Source organism: Brachycentrus maculatus, unplaced genomic scaffold (genome assembly GCF_059751285.1).
Source record: "Brachycentrus maculatus isolate JH-2025_06_01 unplaced genomic scaffold, ASM5975128v1 h1tg000065l, whole genome shotgun sequence".
Taxonomy (NCBI): Eukaryota; Metazoa; Arthropoda; class Insecta; order Trichoptera; family Brachycentridae; genus Brachycentrus; species Brachycentrus maculatus.
The window spans coordinates 862,626-888,587 of record NW_028280819.1 but is presented as its reverse complement, the minus strand read 5'-3'; the positions used below and the strand labels follow the sequence as shown (position 1 = coordinate 888,587).

The 25,962-nt window shown below is 36.3% G+C and overlaps 3 protein-coding genes across 4 annotated transcripts in view; all 3 read left to right on the top strand.

The window, feature by feature from the left end:
* Positions 1–10,283, top strand: part of LOC148311398 (uncharacterized) — an 86,420-nt gene extending 76,137 nt beyond the window's left edge. Inside the window, exons 13-15 of the mRNA XM_088256669.1 lie at positions 622–767; positions 1,308–1,483; positions 3,923–10,283. Of these exons, the coding sequence (XP_088112795.1) occupies positions 622–767; positions 1,308–1,483; positions 3,923–8,340 (4,740 nt within the window). The 3' untranslated portion in view covers positions 8,341–10,283. The remainder of the gene's footprint in view (positions 1–621; positions 768–1,307; positions 1,484–3,922) is intronic.
* A 1,614-nt stretch (positions 10,284–11,897) lies between these two features.
* LOC148311397 (uncharacterized) lies at positions 11,898–13,310 on the top strand. Its single transcript, XM_088256625.1, has 2 exons — positions 11,898–13,216; positions 13,306–13,310. The coding sequence occupies exons 1-2, from the start codon at positions 12,118–12,120 to the stop codon at positions 13,308–13,310; spliced, it is 1,104 nt and encodes a 367-aa protein (XP_088112751.1). The 5' UTR covers positions 11,898–12,117.
* On the top strand, positions 13,227–25,118 carry LOC148311396 (uncharacterized). 2 transcript variants are annotated; one of them, XM_088256668.1, is made up of 7 exons: positions 13,227–13,567; positions 14,599–14,726; positions 15,465–15,597; positions 16,477–16,647; positions 17,398–17,562; positions 17,704–18,485; positions 24,702–25,118. In XM_088256668.1, exons 1-7 carry the CDS (start codon positions 13,453–13,455, stop codon positions 24,705–24,707), a joined length of 1,500 nt encoding a protein of 499 aa, XP_088112794.1. In that variant the 5' UTR covers positions 13,227–13,452; the 3' UTR covers positions 24,708–25,118. The 2 variants fall into 2 exon arrangements, with proteins under 2 accessions (XP_088112794.1, XP_088112793.1); XM_088256667.1 differs by having other exon boundaries at positions 13,307–13,567; positions 17,704–18,453.
* Positions 25,119–25,962: the final 844 nt, after the last annotated feature.

The following is a 25,962-nucleotide window of genomic DNA, read 5'->3' as shown; positions in this document are numbered from 1 at the left end:
GGTTAGTTAGTTAACTTTGATTTTATAAAATTTAACAACTTTGTTTTGACCACTTTTTTTATTATAAGTATGTATACTTTAACCTACCGGTTTCGACAAGAACCTTGTCATCATGAGGGTTATTAAATTCTACAATTAAAAACATTAAAATACTCACAGTTAATTACATTCCCTTACCAAAAACTTCCACACACTCCGTACACCTTATAATAAAAAGTTAAAGTGTGCTTATAATAAAAAAGTGGTTAAAACAAGAGTACTTTAATTTTATAAAGTTTATAAAATGTGCCACAAAGTATCTGCGAAAAACATTCAAGAAACTATGATTTTATTCGAAGTTGTGCTTTTTTTTAAAAAGTGTCAAATTGTGGTAAATGATGAAAGTTTTTAACGGGTAGTTGGTTTTTTATATTCTGGAAATATTTTCTCTGGGGATGGAAAGATTGATAAAGACTGAAAGGAACAAAGTGAAACAAACAAAAGCTTAATAGAGTTGCGCAACGGTAACGGTACCAACCCTAATGTACGGAATAGAAATGCTGAATTGGAAAAAGAAAAATGAAAATACACTAAATGCAGTGGAAATGATATCACCTTTGAATGTTTTTTTTTTATTTTCAGAATGCTTTGCCCGCATATTTAGTTGCCCAAGATGAAATGGAAAGTTACGCTATCGAGGGCAGTCCCTTCCAGCACTCCCTCTCCTCCAGCCTGTCGGACCTCACCATCGACAGCACCGACTCCAAGGCCCGACTGATACCCAACAAGTAATAAAAAAAATTACAACATTTTGAGTGTGCAAATACTTCTTAAGAAAATCTGGATTATCTCCAATTACATGAGTTATTTTCATATTATTTTTTGACATCTCATCAAAGATGAAGAAGAATATGGAAGCCCCGTAAATGCCCAGACTTCCATATTGTTCTTCATCTTTGATGAGATGTCAAAAAATATTATTTTTTATTCTCAATATTATTAATATTTAAAGCATTTGCTTTGTGGTTAGTCATTTTTACTTTTTTTTTTTACAAAAATGTTAATTATATTTAGATTTTTATGTCTACCGGTTTCGAGACGTACCCGTCTCTTCGTCAGGACAATCACTAACGCAGCATGTAAACAATACCACCCTTCACCACCATAGCACTCGAAACCGGTAGACATAAAAATCTCGGTGAGTGGTTATATACTAATATTATTAACATTTTTGTAAAAAAAAATAAATAAGTAAATATTATTTTGTGTTTAAAAATATTTTATCAGATAGCATTTAGGAAAACGTTCACAATTTTGCTCAATTTCAGTATGGGAAGGGTAAAGTCATCGGCGAAGAAAAGTGTTCCGGAGAGGGAAGGAAGGTCCCGGTCCGACGTTTCTCCTCACGCTTCTCCCGCGGGATCCCTCAGCTCTGTGGAGCTTGGCTCCGACGATGGACGGCTCCTGGATATGGCCATCCAGGCTGGAGTTCCTAAATATAAAGGCATGTACATTATATTATTTCTTGAAATCTCAACATAGATGGAGAAGAATATGGAAGTCTGGACATTTACGGGGCTTACGCCTGTCATAGGCTGGTTTGACTCTGGTTGAACTCTAGAGGCCGGTAAACCGGCTTTATTTAGTAACGCATATACCCATACATAAAAATCGAGACGATACTTTTGACTTATTGCGACGTCATCGGGAGTGTGAGACCCCTCTCATCTCCCCGCGGAAAACTTGTTTGAACATGAACTCAGATTAATTTTGGATTGAAATATCATTTTTAGTCAAATATAATTTTTTGGTCAAAAATTACACAGGAGTTCAGGGTCAGGGTACTTGTACAATGAGCGCTTCAGGGTTCAAAGGGTTAAGTGATCACTTTACACATGTGTAACATTCACCAATTCTACCCATGATTGACAACCACTATTCTTGGAAGTTCTATATATATATAACGTGGTAATATTTTCCTTTTGAAAATTAAGTGTAAATAATATGTAAAGTGGGTGTATAATAATAAAATAAACAATGTGTTGCTTTGTAATTAAAGTTTATTCTTAATTTATCTTTATAATAATTTTTATATCTATCTATCTATCTATCTATCTGATTCTGACAGTTAATAATATTATCGGAAGTCTTTTGTTTTATTCTGAGCGACGCATGCGGCATCTGGTGGTAGAACTGTTTTATGTAGGTACTTTTTGTAAGTACTTAATAAAATGTATAGGTAGGTACCTAGTTATTTTATTACATCTCCCCCCTTGGGGATGAAAATTCATAGTAAAATTTTCACTCGTCCTCCGGATCATCTTCTTGTAGTGAAGGGACTGGTATAAGTTTAGTGATATGATAAAGTTTTTTTTTTTTCTTTCTTTCTTTTTTTTCCTTCTTTTTTTCTTTTTTTTTCTTTCTTGTTTTTTTGTATTTTTTTTTCTTGACCCTTTTAAAGTAGACACAGTTTTTTTCAATCCATTTGTTTTTTTCTTTTGAATTCCTTCATTTTTATTCAGATCTCTTAAAGTATCTTCTAATATAACCAAATGTACAACTTTTAATTGTTCATCTGCATTTTCATTCGATTCTAAAACTGGATTCCTGCTTAGACAATCTACTTCTAAATTCTTCTTTCCTGGAGTATATTTTGTTTTATATTTTGTAGTATTTTTTTCTACTTTATTTTTATTTTCATTCTTCAAGCACTGTTTCTGTGTTATTTGTATGTCTTCATTTTTATTCTGATCTTTTAAAATATCTTCTAATTTAACCAAATTAACAACTTTTAATTGTTCATCTGCATTTTCATTCGATTTTAATACTGGATTCCTGCTTAGACAATCTACTTCTAAATTCTTCTTTCCTGGAGTATATTTTATTTTATCTTTCGTAGAAGTTTTTTCTACTTTATTTTTATTTTCATTTTTCAAGCACTGTTTCTGTGTTATTTGTATGTCTTCATTTTTATTCTGATCTTTTAAAATATCTTCTAATTTAACCAAATTTACAACTTTTAATTGTTCATTTGCATTTTCCTTCGATTCTAATACTGGATTCCTGCTCATACAATCTGCTTCGAAATTTTTCTTTTCTGGAGTATATTTTATTTTATATTTTGTAGAAATTTTTTCCACATTATTTTTATTTTCATTCTTCAAGCACTGTTTCTGTGTAATTTGTAAATCTTCATTTTTATTATTAATCTTATCATCCTCTTTTGTTTTAAACCAGCACGTTGCTTCAGAGTGATATCGAGTTCCCTTATTTAAATTTTCACAAATCTTACATGGACTTTTATCTTTAATTTTATCACTAGTTCTTAGATTTCCACGTCTTCTTGGATTATCTTTTAATCGTTTTCTTTGATCATCTTCTAATTTTTCTCTCTCACTCCGAACATATTGTAGTAATTGTTTTAATACATCTAATGTTTCATAATCCATTTCCATATTAACAAAATTGTCGTTTTATAACGTGGTAATATTTTCCTTTTGAAAATTAAGTGTAAATAATATGTAAAGTGGGTGTATAATAATAAAATAAACAATGTGTTGCTTTGTAATTAAAGTTTATTCTTAATTTATCTTTATAATAATTTTTATATCTATCTATCTATCTATCTATCTGATTCTGACAGTTAATAATATTATCGGAAGTCTTTTGTTTTATTCTGAGCGACGCATGCGGCATCTGGTGGTAGAACTGTTTTATGTAGGTACTTTTTGTAAGTACTTAATAAAATGTATAGGTAGGTACCTAGTTATTTTATTACATATATATGATCCAATTTTAAAATATTGTACAAGAATCACTAGAATTTTCACTAGTGACATCTATTGGTGAGACGAAGAAACTTTTTTTACTGAGTAGAAACTCTTATATTTGTTTTTGAGCATGTACATTACAAAATTTTAAGTCATTTTAAATCTCTTTGCAGACGGACAGAGCTACATGGGGGATTGTGGATTCGAGTTATCCAAGAGCCCGTCGTTATTAGAGCAGAAAAAGAGTCAGGATTCTTGCACTCTGGAGGAGAAGTCGGAAGAGCACGTGACCGTCCTCACCCGACACGACTCTCTCAGCTCCCTCAGCGTGGACTCCCTCGGCTCCAACGAAGGAGAGCAAGCCCTATTCGAGCAGTGCATCAAGTCCGGCATGCCCAAACCTCGCGCCAGCCGCAAGTGGGACGACATCCACTCCAAGACCTTGGACAAAAACTTCAAGGCCAGATCCGCCGACAGAAACGGGGCCGATCTGCCGAGGAGCCAGGTTCGCAGTCACAAGTCGCTGGAGAGGAGCAAGGACGATCGCAAGGCCAAGCAGGCGCAGCGGGATATAGAATTCGAAAACTTGGTAGCTGCGGGAGCCTTCCTCAACTGCACCCGAAAGTTGACCAAGGCCGAGGAAGACGTCGCGGACAGAGCTCTCTTAGAAGAGGCCATCTACTGCGGCATGCCCAAGAAAAGAGATAAGCCCGACGCCTCCTTCGGGAACGTCCCCGCTGAGTACAGGAGCGAGGCCTATTACAGGTCCTCTTCCGACCATCGCCTTCCGGGAGCGGGATGCGCCCCGACAAAAGATTCCTTCAATTCGGACGGTTCAAAAAACGTCCGAGTGACGTCTGTTGTAGCCGACAATGGTCCGAGCCGTTCTCCGGGGAACGCGAGCGCTCTCGGGGCGACATCAGACGTAAAGAGTGCGGTGGAAGTCGGAAGCACCGCAAGAAGCATCGCTGGAGCCCGCAGCACCGGGGCCTGCCTCCCCGGCACCTCCCCTCTCTGCTCCGCGACGAGAGATGGGTCTGACCGGGTAGACGGCCTCGTGGCCTCTAAATCCATCATGGAGGAAAATGATCCGCTAAACGATTCCATTTTTGACCGATCAAACGAATGCCAAGCTTTAGACGGTGCCAACTTTTTGGACAATACGCTAGATTCAAATCACAACCGTTCCAACGAGTCTTGCGCGGATGTTTCAAACGAAGATATTCAAAATAATGTAGATATTTTTCAAACGCTCTCCGGTTCGAAAACATTGACCACCACCTCGTGTTCTTCTACAAAACTCTTCGATTGCGACCATGTCCAAACTGCCTTGATCGATAGTGTAACGGATAAGCCAACCGATAATTCTTCTTCGGGGAAATTAGGAAGAAATTCTGAAAAACAAAGCAGCACGGACACGTGGAACGAAAATACGTGTCCCAACGATGTTTCCTTTCCGACCGTCAGTGGGTCGGTGCCGATGATAACATCCTTCAAAAGTGACCTGGGCGATGAATACACTTGCGCGGGGACTCTACCCGACTTGTTAGAGGAGAGCGTCGTCATCGGAGATGGAACCAACCAGCCCGATCTCACTAACCAACTGACCAATAATTTCCTCAATCAGTCCCCGACCGAAGAAAACAACTTGGGCTCCTCGTCGGGTTTGGCAGCTATGCAACAGGCAGCGGCGGAGATTTCTCGACTGTGCGATACTGTGGAAAACATTACTATAAGCAACGTACCCCATCCTGCCGTAGAACAGGAAACGGAGGTAGCGAGGGCCCTCAGAGAGGGCAGTTACGATTACTCGTCCTGTTTGACAGAAAGCGGTCACTCCTTGCACTCGCTGGACTTGGATAATGTGAAGCCGCCCTCGCACATGGGCAGCTTGCTCTCTCTGACCCACAGCGTGTCGGGGAATTGGGAGGAAAACGACAGAGAAAGGGCTCATAACAGTCTGACCAAACGAAACATCAATAAGATCCACAGGAAAAAATCTCTCCCCGTCGGGTTGATGATCAAGAGAGCCCTCGGATATTCACACAGCAACCGGGGGAGCTCCGAGAATCTGGACTGCGCGGTGAGCAATTTGGAGAATGTCAAGCCTCCTTCGGAAATGGACGACGTCTTCGATATGGAGAATAGCATGATATCGGTCGCCAGTATCGTCTCCGAAGTTGCGGACACCAACGACGAAGATTCTCCCACTATAATTTTTGACTTCAAACAACCCGTAAATGGTTTCCATCTCATCGGCAATCTTCCGCCAAATTTGGACATAGAAAACATTAATCCCCCCTCGCTTTTTGATGAAATGACCGAATCTACTTTGGAAAATGACGACGACGACGGAGACGATTGCTTGACGCACACCTTGGCCAACTGTCCGGATATCCCTTCCGGATCGGAATCGGGAACTCCGGTGGCGTCCGATTTCGGCAGCAGCGCCGAGTCCACGCCCAAGAAAACCAAATCGGCCAACAAGAAATACCTGACTCCCAAGCAGAAGAGACAGTTGGCCAGAGATAGATTCAAGACGTACACGATAGCCGCCGAAATGGCGATAAAAGAAGAAGAATCTCGGAAGAAGGTCGCGGAAAGCGTCGCAGCCGGCTCCGCCGAGACTCCCAACCTGCCGTGCCAAAACGCAGCCACGCCGAATGCGGAATGTAAAGAGAAAAGGAGCCGTTCTAATCCTAAGCAAAGGAGGCAAGAAGACCGAGCCAGATATCAAACGCAAACTGTCAATATTTCCAACTTGAGTCTTTCCAGCAGCCCGGTCCAACAAGTGACCCCAATAAATGTCGTAAAGGATCCTGAAATCGAGGAGCTCAGAAGACGATTGGAAGCAAAGAAGAGCATGAAGCAAAAACGCCTCGACGATGCGGACAGGTATCGGACGCGAACTCTCGATGAAACTTTAATACCGAATTCAAATCCCAGTTGCCCCGAACCGGATATATCCAAGAAAACCGCCATTCCCAAGCCGAGTTGTTTGGCTGCGCACTTAAGTGCCACGGAATATAGCCAGACCCGAATGTCTGCGGATGCGTCGAGAGCTTCCAAACACGTTAGACAAGAAACAACCGAGGAATCCTTAATATTAGATTTGGATTGCGAAACAATGAGCCTCGTTTCCATAGAAGATGATTCCGAATTGAATTCGCTGAGAATGAAAACTTTCACCGAGAGTTTTAGAAATTATTTACCCGTCATCGAGAGCCCCACGGCGGTAGATCGATGCATAGAAAAGAACTTGAAGAACATGAGTCACAACTTGATGCGGAGGAACACTTCGGAGTCAACTCGAGGAACCGACGAAATCCAACTATGCAACGGAGATTTGAACAGTATCGAGTGCGATCAGAACTCTGGAACGGAAAGTGCCGACCAAAACCAGTATTCGGATTCCGAAGTGGAAACGCCCATTGTCAAGGCCAAACCTAAAATTGTTAAGCCCGGTCGAGATGGGAGCGTGGACTCCAACGAGTCGCTCGAAATCGAAGATGCTACTCCCAAAACCATCCGAGGAAGAAGAAAGGCTCTGTACGTGTCGCCGTATAAACGGAACGGCTCAGCACCTAAAAAGAGTCCCGCCAGAAATACCTTAACCGTCAAATCTACCAAGGTATCCGTTTCCTCAAAACTGACTAACGGCGTGACGAGTAAAGTTCAAAACGTCAAAGCGCCTTTGACTTTGGTCAAAACCTCCCACATGTCTGTCAAAAGTACCGTAAGTTCTATTAACAGAAATAATCCTTCCGTATCTAAAAACAAAGTGCCAACTCCGCCGAAAAATAAGTCACCCGCTAATAATAGCAAAAGTGTCGCCCGGAAAGTTCCTCTGGTCAGGCAAGGCACCTTCACGAAGGAAGAAGGCTCGACGGGTTCGCCTCCGACAGTCGGTAAAATTGCGGAAAAGAAAGTCAGTCCCGATTCCAAACTGGCCAAGCCGGGAACTATCGTAAAAGCCGTCGTGAATACGTCTCCCTCTCGCTTACCTCAACCCCCGTCAAAGGCCGCTCCGAAACCACCCGGCAGATCACCGAGCGCCGCTTCCAGAACGCCTCCGAGCTTGAAATCTTCGTCTTCCAATCAGAGTTTGCAGAGTAACGACAGCGCCAAAACGATCACTCTCGCTCCCAAACCGACAAAGTCGGGAAGTTCTTCCAGCGTCAATTCCTCACCGGCCGTTGCCGCGAAACCCCAAACCAAGGACGTGACCAGTAAAATCGCCAACCTGTGGAAGAAAGTAGAACAGAGTAAGAAAACAAACGCCAAACCAGATATGAGGGTCTGGATTACTAACGGGGAGGGTTCGAGCGGCGCTTCTCACGAGACTGACGATCTCGGGGACTCTCCCGGAGAGGTCGCAAATATGGGGAAACTCGTCAGAAGTTCGACGTTTGAAGGTTCTCCCAAAGCGGAATCTTCCGTGCCGACACCTGCCAAACAAAAGTCCAGCATTGCGATTAGAGTTTCCCAATATCCGACCGTGAAATACAATTCCAAAGTTCCCATAGTGAAGTCGGTTGAGAGAAATACCAACGGTGGATTAGTTAATAATCTTAAAAGAGGCAAACCGTAGATTTAGTTTCATGTACGAAATGACTGATTGATGTATATTCTAGATTAATTCTCTTACAATAAATTAATTATCCCAAAATGTTACTTAAACCTTTGACTAGTTTCAATTTATGATTCTCAAAATTGTTATACATACTATCTTAATCGAAGTACTTATCCCACTTCCATCGAACAATTTATATAATATCTTCTATTGGTGTGTATGTTGTGTGTTTGCGTGCGTATGTTTATGTATATCGATAATAATATTTCCACTTATTTTTAAACAATTTACGAGTAAATAATTATTTGGTTTATCCTACATATATAGATAGCTACTCTAAATATCTACATTTAAAAAATCAATCACTAACTCTTAGTTATTGTATATTGGAGACAGTAGAAGAATATCTGTACCAGTGATGCACACATACCTTACTTCATTACGGATCATTCTAGTTACAAAATGTATTTTTATACAGCAACTAAAGATTGCACAATAAGACTAGCTTTTTATAGACATAAAAAAAATCTCTGCTCGTTTAACCCTTCTGATATAGTACTGTTATTACATACTTATTATTAAGTCCATTCAGAAATGTTTTGGAATTGAAGTTGACCCATCAAAGATTTATGTCAAACATAATGATTGAATGGATGTTTGAGGGACATGAATGCAAAATTGCTAGCATTTGGTATTGGTCAATTGGTAAACCTTTTATCATTTCATTAAAAAATAAACTAGTCTAAAATTTGAATGCAAAAGTGCACACGGAACTCAAACTTAAATTTGATTATAAAAAATAAGAATTAAAAAAAAAATACCATTTCATATCTAACCAATATGATACATCTTTTATGGTAATTTTCAGGATAAAACTATTTTTCTTCAAACTACAAAAGTGTCACTGTACTAAATATTATAAAATATATTTATGACAAAAAATAATGGCAGATTTGCATTTATACTTCTCATTTATTTACATTGTTTAGGAAAGTACAATTCTATGGGACTACTTCAATCATCATCCTTTTTTTTATTAACTATTTAGGAATACATAAAAAATCTTTATTAATGCTAGTAAATATTACAAACATGATACATTTGTAATGTTTAAAACCTCTTGCTATAATACTGATAAATGTAAATTATATTATTTTTTCTGTTACAAACGTAACCGGTGTCTGGATTTATCCTAGAAAAGGGAGTAATGAGGCACTACATATTTTTAATGAACCGTATTTTGTATAAATAGTTATATTACAGCTTACCAACCTCAATAGCTGCCTTCAGACATACGTATTTTACCATCCAAACAGTGTCATTTTAACTGTCATTTTATGCAGTTTATCCCGAGCGATAGTCGCGTGGCAAAGCACATATGTATAAAGGCAGCTAATATAAAATTATAAAAATATATTTATATGCTCTAAAGCTGCTGTCAAGATTGCCTTTTGAATCTTAGCAGAGATGGACCCCAACATGCCCTCTGGGAATGAACCTTTAACAGTTATTAAAAGGGAATAATCGTCATGTAATTATAATTACTCTTATGAATTTAATTTAAGTTGTTCTCCTCCTATATTCCATAATCTTGTGCTTAAATGTTTGTGTGCAATGCAAGGTGTCAAGTGTGTGTCAAGTATGTGTCAAGTATGTGTATACGGAATGTTTACAATATTTTCTAGTCAAATACATTTAAATAAGGCCTTGTGTGGAAAAGTATAGCTCTACTTATTCGTTAAGCATTTCAAATATTTTATGTAGTAATAATTTCTACTCAATTTGAGAATATTTTTAATTTCCTTATTATTTGAACGCTGTTTAATTTTTTTATTTTATTATTTTTGTATATAAAAACAAATAGATACGAATTAATTTTGTTTACTGCATATATTTTTAAGTCTTATTTCTATATCATTTGTACATATTATATTATGACATTGCCAATAAATACAATGCTAAGATTATTACTCATTTGAAAATTATTTCTCCTCTCATCAAAACCCTTAAAAAAGAAGTGTTTGAAAATATCAAATATCTGTATGGGTGGAAAGAATGCTGGGAAATCAATTTCTGGGTAATGTAAAATTGGTAGTTAATTACCTGAAAGGAATAGGACCAGTCTTAAGCCGCTTGTGCACTACACGGAATTTTACCGTCCGGTTTTGAAAAATAAAAACGATTACAACAGTTTAGCGTAATCGAATTTAAGTGCAACGTGTTCACACACCGATCCTAAGAAAGATGGACAAAAGCACAAGTCAATCATCGTTTTAAAACGCTAGCTGAAGTGCCGGACAGTAAAATTCTGTGTACTGCACATACACCCTTAGGGCGCTTGTACACTACACGGAATTTTACTGTCCAGCAGTCCAGTTCCGGTGCACCATGATCGCCCACCGTTCGAGCGCGCCGATTTAGAGAAAAACGGACAAGTGCGCAAGTCAATTATCCGTTTTTTCATGCTAACCGGACTGCCGGACAGTGAAATTCCGAATAGTGCACAAGTGCTCTTACGGTTCTGGTGCCAGTAGAGGGTAAGTTGACCCCAGAATACTGAGATTCATTGATGGTTATAAAAAATATTTTTTTAATTAAAAATGGGCCCATTGACCATTTGGAAACAAAGAGCAGGTTTTTTGGGAAGCATTTTAATTATTTTGAGCCTAAACTCTTGTTAAAAAACAGATTTCAGTTTTTCAAAAGTAAATAAAAAAATCGACTTGTTTGTGACAAAAGCCAAAAATAGTAATTTTTAATAATAAATAATTTGATTATTCTAGAGCAGTGGCTGTTAACCGGTGCTTTGCAAGCTTGTTGCAAGTGCTCCGAGAAATTATGAAAACCAAAATTTAATATTGGCTCATTTACTGTACGATTTGAGTTGCGATTGTAATGGCTAGATAGCAGCACCCTTGCAAAGTGAAATTTTGTGCGCTCACCTCACAACAGCTGTCAAAGTATTTTTGATTCTATATCATTATACTTAGAACAATTGAAAATATCATGGAAATTATGTGTTGGAATTTGTACAAACGGTGCTTCGTCAATGGTAGGTTCATCGAAAGGATTTGTGAACTTTGGCTTAGCAATTCGGATAAAAAAATGAGAGTAGCTATATTAAATATAAGTCCTAATATTACCGAAATTCGTAAAATCCGACAAGCTCAGGTGTCGCATTAAATAATTTTCGGTGCAAAAAGGTTTCATTGGATTATTTATGTTTTTATACATTTTTTAATTAATGTAATTTTCAACTTGCCTGTAATAAAATAATCAGTTTCATTTTGAATAAAAGTTATGTTTGTATGTTTTTGGATCTGTAGTTTTGGTGTACCACGAATTTTCCTTATGATCAAAAGTGCTCCCGGACTTCTTCTTTTTAATGGCTTTTCACCCATCTTGAGTGTTCTAGCCAGTGTCGAGTTATTGCTCCTTGACTTCAAAAAGGTTTAGAGCCACTGTTCAAGAAGAACCTAAATTGATAAAAGTAGGTACTTTTATCTTACTCATAGACACAATAAAACAAACCAGCTGATAATAAAGTTACTCTTGAAATCTATGGTAAACTTGTCAACTATTCAAAAACAAAAAATCACAACAGGGAAACATGGTGCATAGTTCGTTTTAGATGTACTAGTATTTTAGTATATAATATTTGAAAGAAACTAAGGTGAACGTAATTATGTCTGGCTTTCAAGAGTCAATATTTTGCAGTCAGCTGATGTTTTTCCGTCTCAAAATGTGCCCAAATAAAATCTGATTAATGCGTAATTTGTTTGGGGTACAGCCAAAATGGAGCAGAAAAATTGCTTGCAGTGTGGTCAGACTATAAATGAAACTTATAACAGAATAATCCGCGATAGCTGCGGGCATTTCAAATGTAGGCATTGCCTTCTGAAAGAAGTCGTACAATGCTCGGCGTGCATCGGCGAACCGGGAAATTCAACAGGAAATAAACAAAAAGTAAATTACGATAATGAAGCGTCGAATGCCGCACATACTAATTTGATAGAGTTTAAAAGCGCGGCAGATTCCGGAAATGTTGATTCCTCGGCCTCTAATTTGGACAAAGACAGAGAAAAAAGAAAATATCATAAAATTATTCACAGTTATGAAGTATCGAGTGCTGTACACACTAATTTCACTGAGATTAAAAGCTCGCTTGATTCCGTAAACGTCAATTCATCGGCATCAAACATTGATGAATACAGAGAAAAAAGAAATTATCATAAAGTATATCATAGTTATGAAGTGTCAAGTGCTGTGCATACTAATTTCATTGAGATAGAGAGTGCAGAAGGCTCCGCAAACGCTGATTCCTCGGGATCGGACCTCGATGAAGGCAGAGCGAAAAGAAAGAATCATAAAGTAACACACGTCGATGAAGTGTCAAGTGCTGTACATACTAATTTCATCGAGATGAAGGGCGCAGAAGGTTCCGTTAACTTTGATTCCTCAGTATCAAACTTTGATGAAGTTGGGGAAAAAATAAATAGTCAAAAAGCAATTCGCAACAATGAAGTCTCTGATCTCATTCCGATTAGTAGTCGGACTAATCACATTCCGATTAGTAGTCACCCTAATTACATTCCAATCAGTAGTCACCCTAATTACATTCCGATCAGTAGTCAGCCTTATCTCGTTCCGATTAGTAGCCAGCATAATCTCATTCCGATCAGTAGTCCGCCCAGCCTCATTCCGATCAGTAGTCCGCCCAATCTCGTGCCGATCAGTGGTCTGCCTAATCTCGTTCCGTTCAGTGATCAGCCTAATCTCACGCCGATTAGTAGTCATCCTAATCATATTACGACGAGTAGTCAACCTAATCATATTACGACGAGTAGTCAACCTAATCATATTACGACGAGTAGTCAGCCTAATCATATTACGAGTAGTCAGCCTAATCATATTACGACGAGTAGTCAGCCTAATCATATTACGACGAGCAGTCAACCTAATCTTGCTGTGATTGGTAATCAGCCTGATCTCCCGATAAACAGTCAATGTGAATACATTCCGATTAGTAGTCCCACTAATCCCATTCCAATTAGCGATCCGCCTAATCTAATTCCGATAGGAAGTCCAATACATTATGTAAAATGTGATTCCTCAGTTCCAAACTTCAATATGGATACAGGATTAAGAACCCCTTTAAACAGCAGAGATGATATAGGAGCCAAGAAACATTCTCTGAAAAGAAGTGTCCCCAAGATTTTACCTTCACATATCATATTGGAATTGAGTAAGTATCTATGTGCTAATTCTATGTGCTATATTGTGCTATGTTTATCTATGTGCTAATTCTATGTGCTATGTTTATCTATGTGCTATATTCTATTGTATTAGGCAGAAGAGGGATATAAGTAATATAAAATGATACAAAGCGTCACCCACATTTATAATATGGCAATGACTCAAGCCTTCCCCCTATTTTCTATGTTCCCACTGATAAAATATATTAAGTTTTACTTATTAAATACCACTATTTCTTAAAATTCATTGTGACACGTGTTTTGATGGATTCCGCATCATTTTCAAACACCGTACTTGAAGCTAATTCTGAATTTTAGAGTTGGGTCCTTGGGACGTTGAATAAATAAAAATAAGAAAGAGCTCCTACAGCTCCTTTTCAACCTTCAATGTCCTAAGGACCCAACTCTAAAATTTAGAGTTAGCTTCACACGTTTGAAAATGATGCGGAATGCATTGAAACATAGATTTTGAGAAATAGTGGTGTTTACCAAGTAAAACTCAAATTCAAAATAATATTTATAAAATAAAACAACTTTGTTTTAACCACTTTTTATTGGTACACTTTTTCCAACCGGTTTCGTCAAGAACCTTGTCATCCTCAGGATTTATGTACTAATTCTAAAACATTGAAATACTCATTAGGTTAAAGTTAATTACCCTTCCCTTACGATACCAAAAACTTCCACGCACTCCTTACACCATATCAAGGTTCTTGTCGAAACCGGTTGGAAAAAGTGTACCAATAAAAAGTGGTTAAAACAAAGTTTATAAAATGTGCCACAAAGTATCTGTGAAAAATATTCAAGAAACAAAATAATATTAATAATTTGTATAAATACTGAAAATATGTCACAAGAAGAGAAAGGATGCGGGAAAAATTGAAGGGAAGAGTTGGGTTTAGTTTCCAGTAGAGCCAAGCATCCCGAGGGGGTATCCAAACATCACACGGCCAACACTATCCTCATCAGGACTACCCTTACTTGCGTTGCCTTATCACTCTTTGCTTCTTGTTCCCAACAGATGATGGAGACCACAAGACTTATCTATGCACTATCTGTAACAGCAAGTTCAAAGCGCGCAGTCAGCTATATCTTCATTCTTATTGCAACTCGGGCTGCAAACCGCACTGCTGCACTATTTGCGGAAAGGTAAACAACATGTTTACAATACTTGATTTAATACTTTACATACTTTATCCACCTCCGTAGTGTAATGGTCAGCACGCTCGGCTACCGTTCTGGAGGTCCCGGGTTCGATTCCCAGGGGGAGGGTCAAATAAGTGATAGTGTTCAATATTACCCTGGACTGGTACCTAAAGTGGAGGGCTGATCACCTTTCCTTCACGTGTTAACAACCAAGATGCAGTGCCCCATGCACCATTGGGGTGCGGATAAGGGTTTGAAGATGAAGAAGATATACTTTCCATAGCTCATACAGTCGAACTCGGTTATTACGAGCACGGATATAGTGATTCTTGGATGTAACGAGGAAACATTCGTAGACATTTTAGTTTGTGATATTCTGCATACATTTATTCACGGTTATAACCAACTACTTCTCGGCTATAACGAGCGAAAATATTGTCAAAAAAATATTAAAACTGTTAATGTGTCAACTTTTTAAAAACATGACTTCGACTCTCCGCCGAAATGGGATTAGGTATATGACATTAATTAAGATGCTTAGTACCTAATTGGTGGTTTTGCCGACAACATTGAACAAGTATCCGCACATATGGTATGTTAACTCACTTAAAAGTAAATATTAAGGGAATAATTGTGTTTAAACCATAAACATGGAATATTGGGTGAAAATTCAAAATATAAATATATTTTACTGCCTAATAATTCTCTTTCTTATATTTCCATTTCATACTGATGTTACAGACTTTCCACAAAAAATCTCTCCTTAAATATCATCTGGATGTCCATTTTGGAAATAAATCATTTATTTGCGACATTTGCAATTCTTCGTTCTACCTGAAACCTAAGCTAATCAAACACCTGAGGATGCACGATGGTAAGCTTTAATTTGTCTTACGGAATTTGAAGTGAATATCACAGTTGCTTGACTCTTGAAAAAGTTTTATTGGGGATATAGAAAATGTTGTTTTGCACACTTCTCGAATCTTCTAAACTCTAAAGGTGGAGACTGACCGGAGCATTTCGTCGTAACATAACGTCGTAACATCGCTCGCGGCGAGCATCACAGAGCATCCGAATCTATGGATGGAGCGCTCGGCTCAGTGTATTGACTGCCTGAACGCTAGCATCGTGACGTGTTACGTTACGACGAAATGCTCCAGCCAGTCTCCACCTTAAAGATACAAACATCGCTTTATTCTTCATCTGTCCGAGATAGAATTTTCTCATGACCATTTTTTATCGCACATTATGAAGCTTTTAACTAGTAGATCACATTAGTTATTTAAATGAAACATGGGATTGGCTATAGTATAAAGGAAGCTAAGAGTGTATGTCGGGACAAACTAGCGTGGCGTTACCTCTGCAGTGAAACAGCTTTATGGTAGTAGTAATATTATAAATATTCAGTTCGTCCACAGTCATATATTGCAAAATATGCGGTCGTATATTGTAAAATTAATTCAAGAAATATTCATTTTCAATTGGTCTGCGTGTTTGTAATGTATTTTTCACATAAACCTTCCCTTTCCTAACTATCCTACCTGCAGACAAGCTTCTAAACTTTGCTTTGCGGGTTATTCCTCAAAATAATAAATATCTCTGAGATGTCGCTCCAAGGAAGATGCGATCCGATATGTTGTTCATAACCTATAATTTTGTTTGCAAACATGTATATATTTCATCGAGATAGTTGTTTCTAAGCTGAGGTTCCAGCACATCTTTTTTTTTGTTGCTACCTCTTTTTGTATTTCAGGTATAAAATCCCACTGTTGTACGTTGTGCGATGCCAAATTTAGCACAAGTCGTCCATTGAAGATTCACATGCTCGCTCACTCTGGCCTCAAGCCGCACGTTTGTAAAACATGCGGCAGTTCCTTTCGGGATTCTTCAAATTTGAGTAAACATAAAATGTACGCACACTCAGGTTAGTTTTGAGCACTTATTTTGTAGAATTATTGCATTTCATATATTACAAATATTATAAATAAGGATAGTTCTGTGTTGGAGTATTTACAGATTCATGAGAGGTTGTCGTACATATATTTCAAGCAAATTCTCTATGAATTTTAACAGGTTTTTTTATTTCAAATATATGATATGAAAATATGTTCGAAACATACAAAATAATACCGACATTGGGGACAATGTCCACTACAGTCCACACACATAGAGCGACTCTGCGAGAATACATTCAAGTACCTCATTTAATAATAGGGAGAAATCAGTTTGCGCTATTTCTTCACCGAAGTGCCCATACCAGGTACGGGCAAATCGAGCAAAGGGTTAATGTTCCTAGAGTACAACTCTCAAATTAAGGCCAAGTACGTAGTTAAATAAAGCTAAATTTGAAATGATTTAAGTTTTGTACTCGCATTTCTTGGTGGAACTGCATTTTATACAATACCAGAACAACTTTCCACTTCTATACATTTTTTAATATATAGATATGTATTGCCACCAAGTGACAGCCAAATCAATAGCATTTGCGTAAGAATTACACCAGCACTCTTAATTATTTTTTACTCGTTTTTCTACTTGACAGACTGTAAATTTTGTTTTGTATTTAGGGTATTTTTGTTTGAATTAAATTGTCTATGGAATTACATTCTCCCGAACGTATTAGTGAAAACTGTAAATAACCATAGATAGTAATGTATTGTTTATAATTTTCTAGGAATAAAGTTCTCCTGTCTGGAATGTGGGAAGAGTTACAATAGAAAGTCCTTCTTGGCGGAACATATTAAAACCCACACTCAATCAAAAGACTGGGTCTGTTCGACTTGTGAAGGGAGATATTACACCAAAAAAGATTTACAAAGGCATCAAACCACTCACTCAGGTAAATATGTTTGAGCATCCGATAATCTTATATTAAAATAAAACAACTTTCCCTCAATAAACAACTGTTTTTGTTACCGTCTCTGGTTTGATATTTAAATTGGGTTCGATGGATATATTTAGAGATTTCTTTCTGTTTCAGATATGAAACAATTCCAGTGTCAAGTGTGTCAGACGTTGTTTAAAAGAAAAGACAACTTGGAACGGCATGTCAGAAACACTCACTCTAAAAGCGCTCTTTCAGTCCCTTCAGTCATAAAATCTGTGTCTCCGTTAAACTTAATTAAACAGAATAAAAGTGCTAAAAAGATTTGTAACATTCAAACAAGTGTTAAGCCAAAACTGAAAAGAGTCGCAGATCCTCCTCCTCCTTCGAGAAGTTTTATGGAAAATAATTTTGCTGTCGAGGCCTACGATTATTATAAAAATATTTCGGAATTTGGAGATTATAAACATTACATTCCTAAAAACTATAATAACATCTTAACGTTTACTGAAGCGAGTCCCTCAAATCGCAGAGATACCCCCAGTTTATCTCCGCTGACTGATATCGGCGCTCTAAATTTATCGGAAAATGCGGACATATTTAGCGAAAACGATTCTCTCGGTGCGGAATTTGAAAACCCGACGAGATCAGAAATTATCGAGGCAAATTATAAAAGGCAATCTGTGATCTTTAACCCGCCGAATGAGGAAGATCAGAGCGATGATTGCTACGTGCCTTCGTACGTTAGGCGTAAAATTCCGTCTGCCAGAAAGAACTTCATCCCTGAAACCGCACCATCTTGCACTTCTACAAGTCAAACAAATAATGAGCATCCGAAAGATTTGAGTAACCGTCTTTTAAGGGATGCAGTCGCAGAAGAAACCCGCCCAGAGAAGCATTCAAATGGTAATACAAAACCTCCCAGGAAAACGATCAATGTGAGTGATGTTTATAAACAAATGTTTCCCAATGGTACCGAAAGTAATTTTAACCGACAGTTTCCGGGATCGATAGAAAAAAAATCACGGGAGACCGTATGCAAAACTTTGTATCGCAAAACTTCTAATAAAAATAACAACAATGATAATCCGACACAATCGTCCTACGTACATAAAAACGTTCACTACGATTTCAATAAGTTTTCTTTAAAAATCCAAACAACTTCCGAAGACAGATCAAAAAATGTCGTCAATCTAAATTTATCAAATGAACAAATAGTTTCGGTTCGGAATTCATCGAGTAATTTAGAATTTAAAGAATGTAGATCGGAGGTAATACGAGTTACTAGAGGCATTATCCCGCAGCCGACTATAGATTTGTATAAGAGAATCTTGATTCCGAGTTACAATAGTTGGAATGAAGGTAGCGCGTCGAGCGCATCTATTCAAGGTTCCCAAAGCAGTAAAATGATCTTACCAGCTTCGGCATCTATATCTCATCAATTTCCGTTCAAAAATAATGTAGCAATATCCCTAGTGAGTAGTACTGACGAAAATTCAAATTCGCCATCGGTTCCTGCGGAAAACAATAAACAATACAAAGAAAATACCGAGAAAACATTATCAGAGACGCAATCCACCGCGTATAGTTGTACGGCTTCGCATACGGCCGATGTTCATTGGAGAAGAAGGTTGGCGCACAGTTCTAATCATGATTATTTGCTACAAAGCCATAGAACTGCTAAATAATTTCCAAATCTTTATTTCTCAGAGATATTCGCAGACACAAAGACTGAAAACAAATCTCAAATTTACATTTCCGCAAGCGCAAATTACCCGGATCATTTGACGTTAAAACGTGATCTGATTTAAACTATACGACTTATTTTATACCAAAGTATCGTTTCACTTTCCAATATCAGCATACAGACTTTATTTTGGCTGTGATTTTAATATTTACCAAAAAAGAATACCATATAAATGCCAGAACAAGAATAAAAAATTAAATTAAACACTAATTTTAAACATAACAAAAACAAAAACTGCTGTAATAATTATTATAACTTAAAAGATTTAATATGAACAAATGAACTTTTCAGCAAAACTAAAGAAAATTAAAATAACCATTTATTTTTTTGATAATTTTACTGCATGTCGTTTTTTTAGTGATATTTTTACATACAATTTATTACAAAGAATGTATAGTATACTCTGTGCCGCTAATGTTATTACTTGTTATAGCTCCTATATACTGGCAAATGTTTTCGCTAATGCAGGTGGCGGGTCATCCTGTCTATCTATGTAAATTCAATTTAGTTATTATGTTTGTCATCGATTGTTCACTTTGTGTAATACCACTTTTATAAAAGTGGTATTACACAAGGTAAACAATGCATGATAAGGAGTGTTTTATTAATATGTTTTAATAATAGTGGTATGCCACAAAGTTATTAATGCTTTTAATATACAAAATATATTATGTTTGTTGCCATTTACGCTGTGATAACACGCCATCTTTTGACAACAAAATTAATAACTACACTTCCTATACTTTACTGAGCCGCTACCGAAAAATATAGATGAACCGGATGATCTGCAAATCATTTGTTTGTATGAATGTGTGTATGTTTGCATACCAGCTATTTTACTTTATTAACAATTAAAAGAAGGCCATTAAATATTGATAATTAGTTAACTAAAATAAGTATGAGCGCTAAGACTGAGATCATGAGCTGAGGACTTGCGTAATCTACACTGTATGAGAATCAGCTCAGTCCATGACAAGAACTGATTATCTATGCTAAAATAAGTGTAATGAGTGCTGAGACTGAGATCATGGGCTGAGAACTTGCGTATTCTACAGCGTATGAGAATGAGCTCAGTCCATGACAAAAACTGATTATCTATGCTAAAATAAGTATAATGAGTGCTAAGACTGAGATCATGGGCTGAGAACTTGCGTATTCTACAGCGTATGAGAATGAGAGCTCAGTCCATGACAAGAACTGGTTATCTATGTTAAAATAAGTATAACGAGTGCTAAGACTGAGATTATGGACTGAGAACTTACATATTCTACAGCGTATGAGAATGAGAGCTCAGTCCATGACAAGAACTGGTTATCTATGCTAAAATAAGTATAATGAATGCTAAGACTGAGATCATGGACTGAGAACTTACATATTCTACAGCGTATGAGAATGAGACCTCAGTCCATGACAAAAACTGATCAAAATAGGAAGAAAACACAAAATGCAATAGTACGCTTCCATATAGGTGTAATTTCTTATTGATTGATGTAATAATCTTTATTAGTTCCCGTAATTATGAAATAAAAAAAAATATATGCATGAAATAAATTCATTAAAATAGAAAATATTTGTAAATTAAAACATTATATACAACATGTATACATTACACTCCACAAAATAAATAATAAAACATAAAATAATTTTTCTCTCAGTCATTTAACATTGTTAAAAAATGTGATTTATATCTCCAATGAGATGGAATTCAAAGATTAGATTATGAAATTGAAAAATTCCAGTAATATATCTGGAGTCTAAACTGGAGTTATATTTTCAATAATCTTATGTCTAACTACTATGTCCTTGTCCATTCTGCGCCTTAGACCAGATTTAAGGAGGCATATTTACACGAGGCCAATTGTAATGTCAATCCACTGGGCCAATAGTTTAAAAACGAACTGATTCGATGGATTGACTTGAGGATATGATGTCTTGGAGTGCATTTCGACGTGCCCTACGTAAAGTGCTCTAACTACATTTTTGTCAATTTCGAGATATTTGGTGTAAGTTATCACAAATATAGAACAAACAGAACAAATATATAAAATATTTTACGCCTAGTTTTCAGGTGTATAAGACGCTATCTACATCGAATTTTCAAAATGAACTGAACTCCTAAAACGCTAACTACTTAATTTTGACAAGGCATAAAGTTTTAAAATGATTTAATACATTATTTTATAGTATTTTTTTATGTTTAATACTAGTTTAGAATTTCAGATAAAACCGTTCATTAATAATAAAAAATACGTTGATAAAATCTTCTAAGCGCTCTCCTGTAAAGTAAAAAATTGCAGATAGAGTACTTTACGTAGGGGCCGTCGATATTTATGTAAAGCCAATATCACCCTCGCTTAGATGAATGTCTTAAGAATTGGCCTCGTGTATAAACGCTCCTACACTATTTGACTTGCCTTGCTCTGTTGATTAAAATTATTATATGTATTATAACAAGTGTCGGAATTTATACAAGCATATACGGGACGTTTGTCTGCCCTCACATTCATGTTACGCTATATAATTTGCCAAAAATATTCAGAAAACAGAGCCAAAGTGCTGACGTCATATTTAACTAAGGAAATAAATCTCGCTGCAAATTGAAAAATATAACACCTTGAACCGATGCCAAACAATTATGAGTGAAAAAATACAGGGCTGGAACTAGCCCAACTTTATTTTTTATAATAATTCGGTCGCATTATGTGTGGAAAATAATATTCATAATTACCTGATAATTGATAAGAGGATATTGTTTTTAAAAAATACCTACTTAATGACAGACCTGAAGAATATCTCAATATTTTGACAGTATATTCCCATAAGAAATATAAAAATCTCCTTATTTTATTTCAAGTGGGTTTCCAAGTGGATTAATTTTATTTACCAAGTATGAGCAATGAATATTTGTATTGATTGATCCTACTGATATTGCTAGAATAAAAGTCAATAAAATAGTAGATTGTAACCATTATTTATTATTCATTAATTTCTATTACATCTTGAATTCAGATATTTTAATGTTTTGTGTTATTATCAAATGTCCAATTGTAGTCAGGCTTAGTGAATTCTCACTAGTTACAACATGAATTCTACAATCATTCATAATTGGTCTGGGCGTGTGATGTATTTTTCATATTAACGTTCCCTATCCTCACTATCCTACCTGCAGACAAGATTCTAAAATAGAGGCTCTCCGGGTATTACATAAATAGGTGCCATCGCTTTTCAAAATTTTTAATGTCACGTGAGACTCAAAATAGTGGAAAATAATTTTACTTGCTTACTTAATTTTACTATTGAAAACCAATAAAATAACTCGGACCACAACCTGATTTATAAAAAGTGGATATATTCACGCACTATGAATCATATACAGGTTGAAAATTTGCTAATTTTAGAAGAGTTTCACCTTATAAAAAAATGTTCACTTCACTTTCCAATAAGAAAAAACTTATAATTGAATTTTAAACCAGCTTTCAAACAAACTTTACAAATATTTTCTTATACTTCATAAAAAAAACTATTATAGAATGAAACATGTTCAAAATCAGCAAATTGCCAACCTGAATATCATTTACATTTCCATTATATATGAAACATAAGAAAAAATACTACCCTGTATTCAGTCTGCGTATTGAACTGTTGTATTTCGCAAAAGGAATATGTACACTAGTTCAGATTTTACCTCTAACTTGATATATCCTATAAGATTTTTGTGTACTGATTTATTACAAAAGTTACAAACAACGCATCTTAAAGTGTGAAAAAAGAACTTTTTCTTCGTAATAATGGATAATGATTACGTTACGAGTGTAATGACATTACAAAAGGAGAGGCAATGGAAAAAAATCATTTCAGATTACAAAGATGACAATGAACATTGCAAACTGTTGTGGGTTTTTCCAAGTGAGGAGAATATCACATTTATTGGTGACATTTTAAGCAAAAGAAATTATTTTTCACTTGTCAGTGTCGGTTGTGGAAGTGGGCTTTTGGAATGGATACTAATGGAAGCGTTAGGTAACTTTATGATCTAAGTGACTAACTGATTGATGTGGTGGTTATTTTTAAGAACTTTATATTTAAAAACAAATTCACATAGCTCGCTTGCTTTTCCACTACTGCTTGAACTTTACATTGCAGTAGAACTCCAATTATCCTAATCAATTGTGACCGAACCCCATTCGGATAATTGTTTTTTCTGAAAAAAGGGTCTATATTGATCAATTTACTGAAATGGGAGAAAAAACTATTTTTAAAGAAATAGAGCTTTCAATTGATTAAATGAAAAGGCAACACTTTCACATGTTAACACATCGTTGGCGGGCAGTTTTTTCATCAACCCCGACCCTAATTTGTACACTTATTAGGAATATATACTAATAACCAGTAACTGCAAACCCAACTCTGATCTAAACAATGTTTTTTGGTGCCTCGCGCTGTACCAAAAGTAAGCAAATAGATCCCTTAAAAGCGTCTCCCGCTAGAGAGCGTACCAGCAGTATGTTGACGCTTTTAAGCGTTTCCAAGCTTTAAGCACAAAAATTGTGTTAAGTGTAGTTACAAAGTACTGTACATACCGTACTGTAAATGAAAGTCATCGCTTGCTGAACATAGCGCGCATAGACAGAATCATTATTTTGTGAATCACAGTACGTTTCCGTCTTTATTTTTTTCTGAGCGATTCTAGATAGTCGGAGTTCGGATATTGGAGTTCTACTGTAGTTATAACCGTCTTCCATGCGCAGTGTTGCTTGGAAGACGGTTATAACTGTTATTTCCCAATTAAAGACATGGATTCGACTGCTATAGTAGCCATAACCGTAAATGTGACAAGGTACATAATAATGAAAATATCCAAGTTACTATGTGGAAAGTTTCTTTGAAAATGGAAAAGAAATATTCACAATAATCAATATTTGAAGTATTAACATATTTATTTAGTATTCAAAATTGATTACATTATAATCTCCTGATCCTTATCGCCGGTGCATAGAGCACTGAGTGAGCAATGCAAAATTAATTTTAACTGTAAATAAATTAGGGAAAGGTGATCGGTGTTGCGTTTTAGGTGCGAGTCAAGTTATATTAAATAAATAGTTGAGTGGAAGTGTTTATTTAATATAACTTGAATATGTTTATAATTCAAAATATATTCCAAATTTTGGTCCCTCTAATTTTGAATTCACCTGAATGTGGAACTATCCTAAGTCGGTTACAAATCAGTTAAGTTTTTACTAATGTATTGTGTGTTTTTATGCAAGTGATTTTGTTGCGCAGAGAGTTGTCAACTTTGATTGAAAGAGTTCGCCTTGGAAAGTTGAATTGTCTCCCCTGTGAAATATCCTCACATGCAGTTGGGGTGATGAATTATTGGGTGTTTTACTGTATATCCTTTTCTTTCTAGGCATAAACGTGACAGGTTTGGAAGTAGACGACGCTTGGTGGAAATGCAAATATTCTCCAAAGCCATTTATTCCTTTGAATTTTGTAAAACTCCTCCTTGAAGACGATCTCAAAACTCAAGCCATACTCAAATCCAACAAAGCTCTTTTATTTTGCTATTTCAATAACGGACCGGCTTTCGAAGAGTATGTGAAATATTTTGAAGGGGATTTGATATTCATCATCGGGCCCGGAGAGGGAAGGCATACGCACACCGATCCGGCGCCCTTCAACGCCAGCCTGAGTCCAGACTGGAAGCTGTCCACTTCGCAAGAAGTGAGAAATACTAAGGATTTTATAGCAGTTTATGAAAAATGTGATAATTATAAAATATCTTACAGCTAATGTATTTATTCAAAATAAAACAACTTTTAATCATTATCTCTTTCCATTACATTAATTAAGATAGAGAACTGCAGTATAATTACAGTAGAATTAATATTCCCCATTTCTTTTCACTACTAGGCATAGTTCAATAATTTATTTAACAGATGAAGAAAGAAAACTCACTATCAAAATATGAAATGCTCATATCACAGGAAAAAGCGACAGTTCCACTCCAGGATTTAAATCCTGATGTTCCGGTGACCAGTCAGGCGCTCTTGTTCTCGACCTACCTAACCCTCTGTATGTCCCGAGACCCAAATGAGTGAAAAGCTATCGCAAATCATCTGTAGATGGTGGAATTTAACACACATTTGATATTTTTATCATCTATTCTTTAGCATAACTATAAATCATAGTAAGTTCTATTCTCAGATGAATTTGTAAAATTACAGTGCATTTATATTTGGAGTTAATGGATAGTGCCGACATATTCCTATCTTCCTCAATAAGTTGGTAAGCCATACACGCTCTACAGTCACACCCTCCGATTGCGTACACTTTGGACATAACTAGATTACAAGTTCTGATTGGTTTCGGCTTCTTAATAACCGTTTCATTGTTTTTCTTGGCTATTTTCATTCTATTAGTTCAATCACATTGGCCGAATATACTTTCTTAGTAATTCTCTCCTCTTGTCATCCATTCATTCCAATGTCCAATCCACCTCTACTTAATATTTTCAATTATCTTTAAATAACCTTTACGCAGCATATTTATTCTGAATTCTGTCAAACAGCAATCTTCCACACTATTTCATGAATGCCATTTTCAAGGCATTTTTTGTTCTTTGCCCAATCCCCTGTTTCGCTTCCATACATCAGTATTAGCACTAGCAC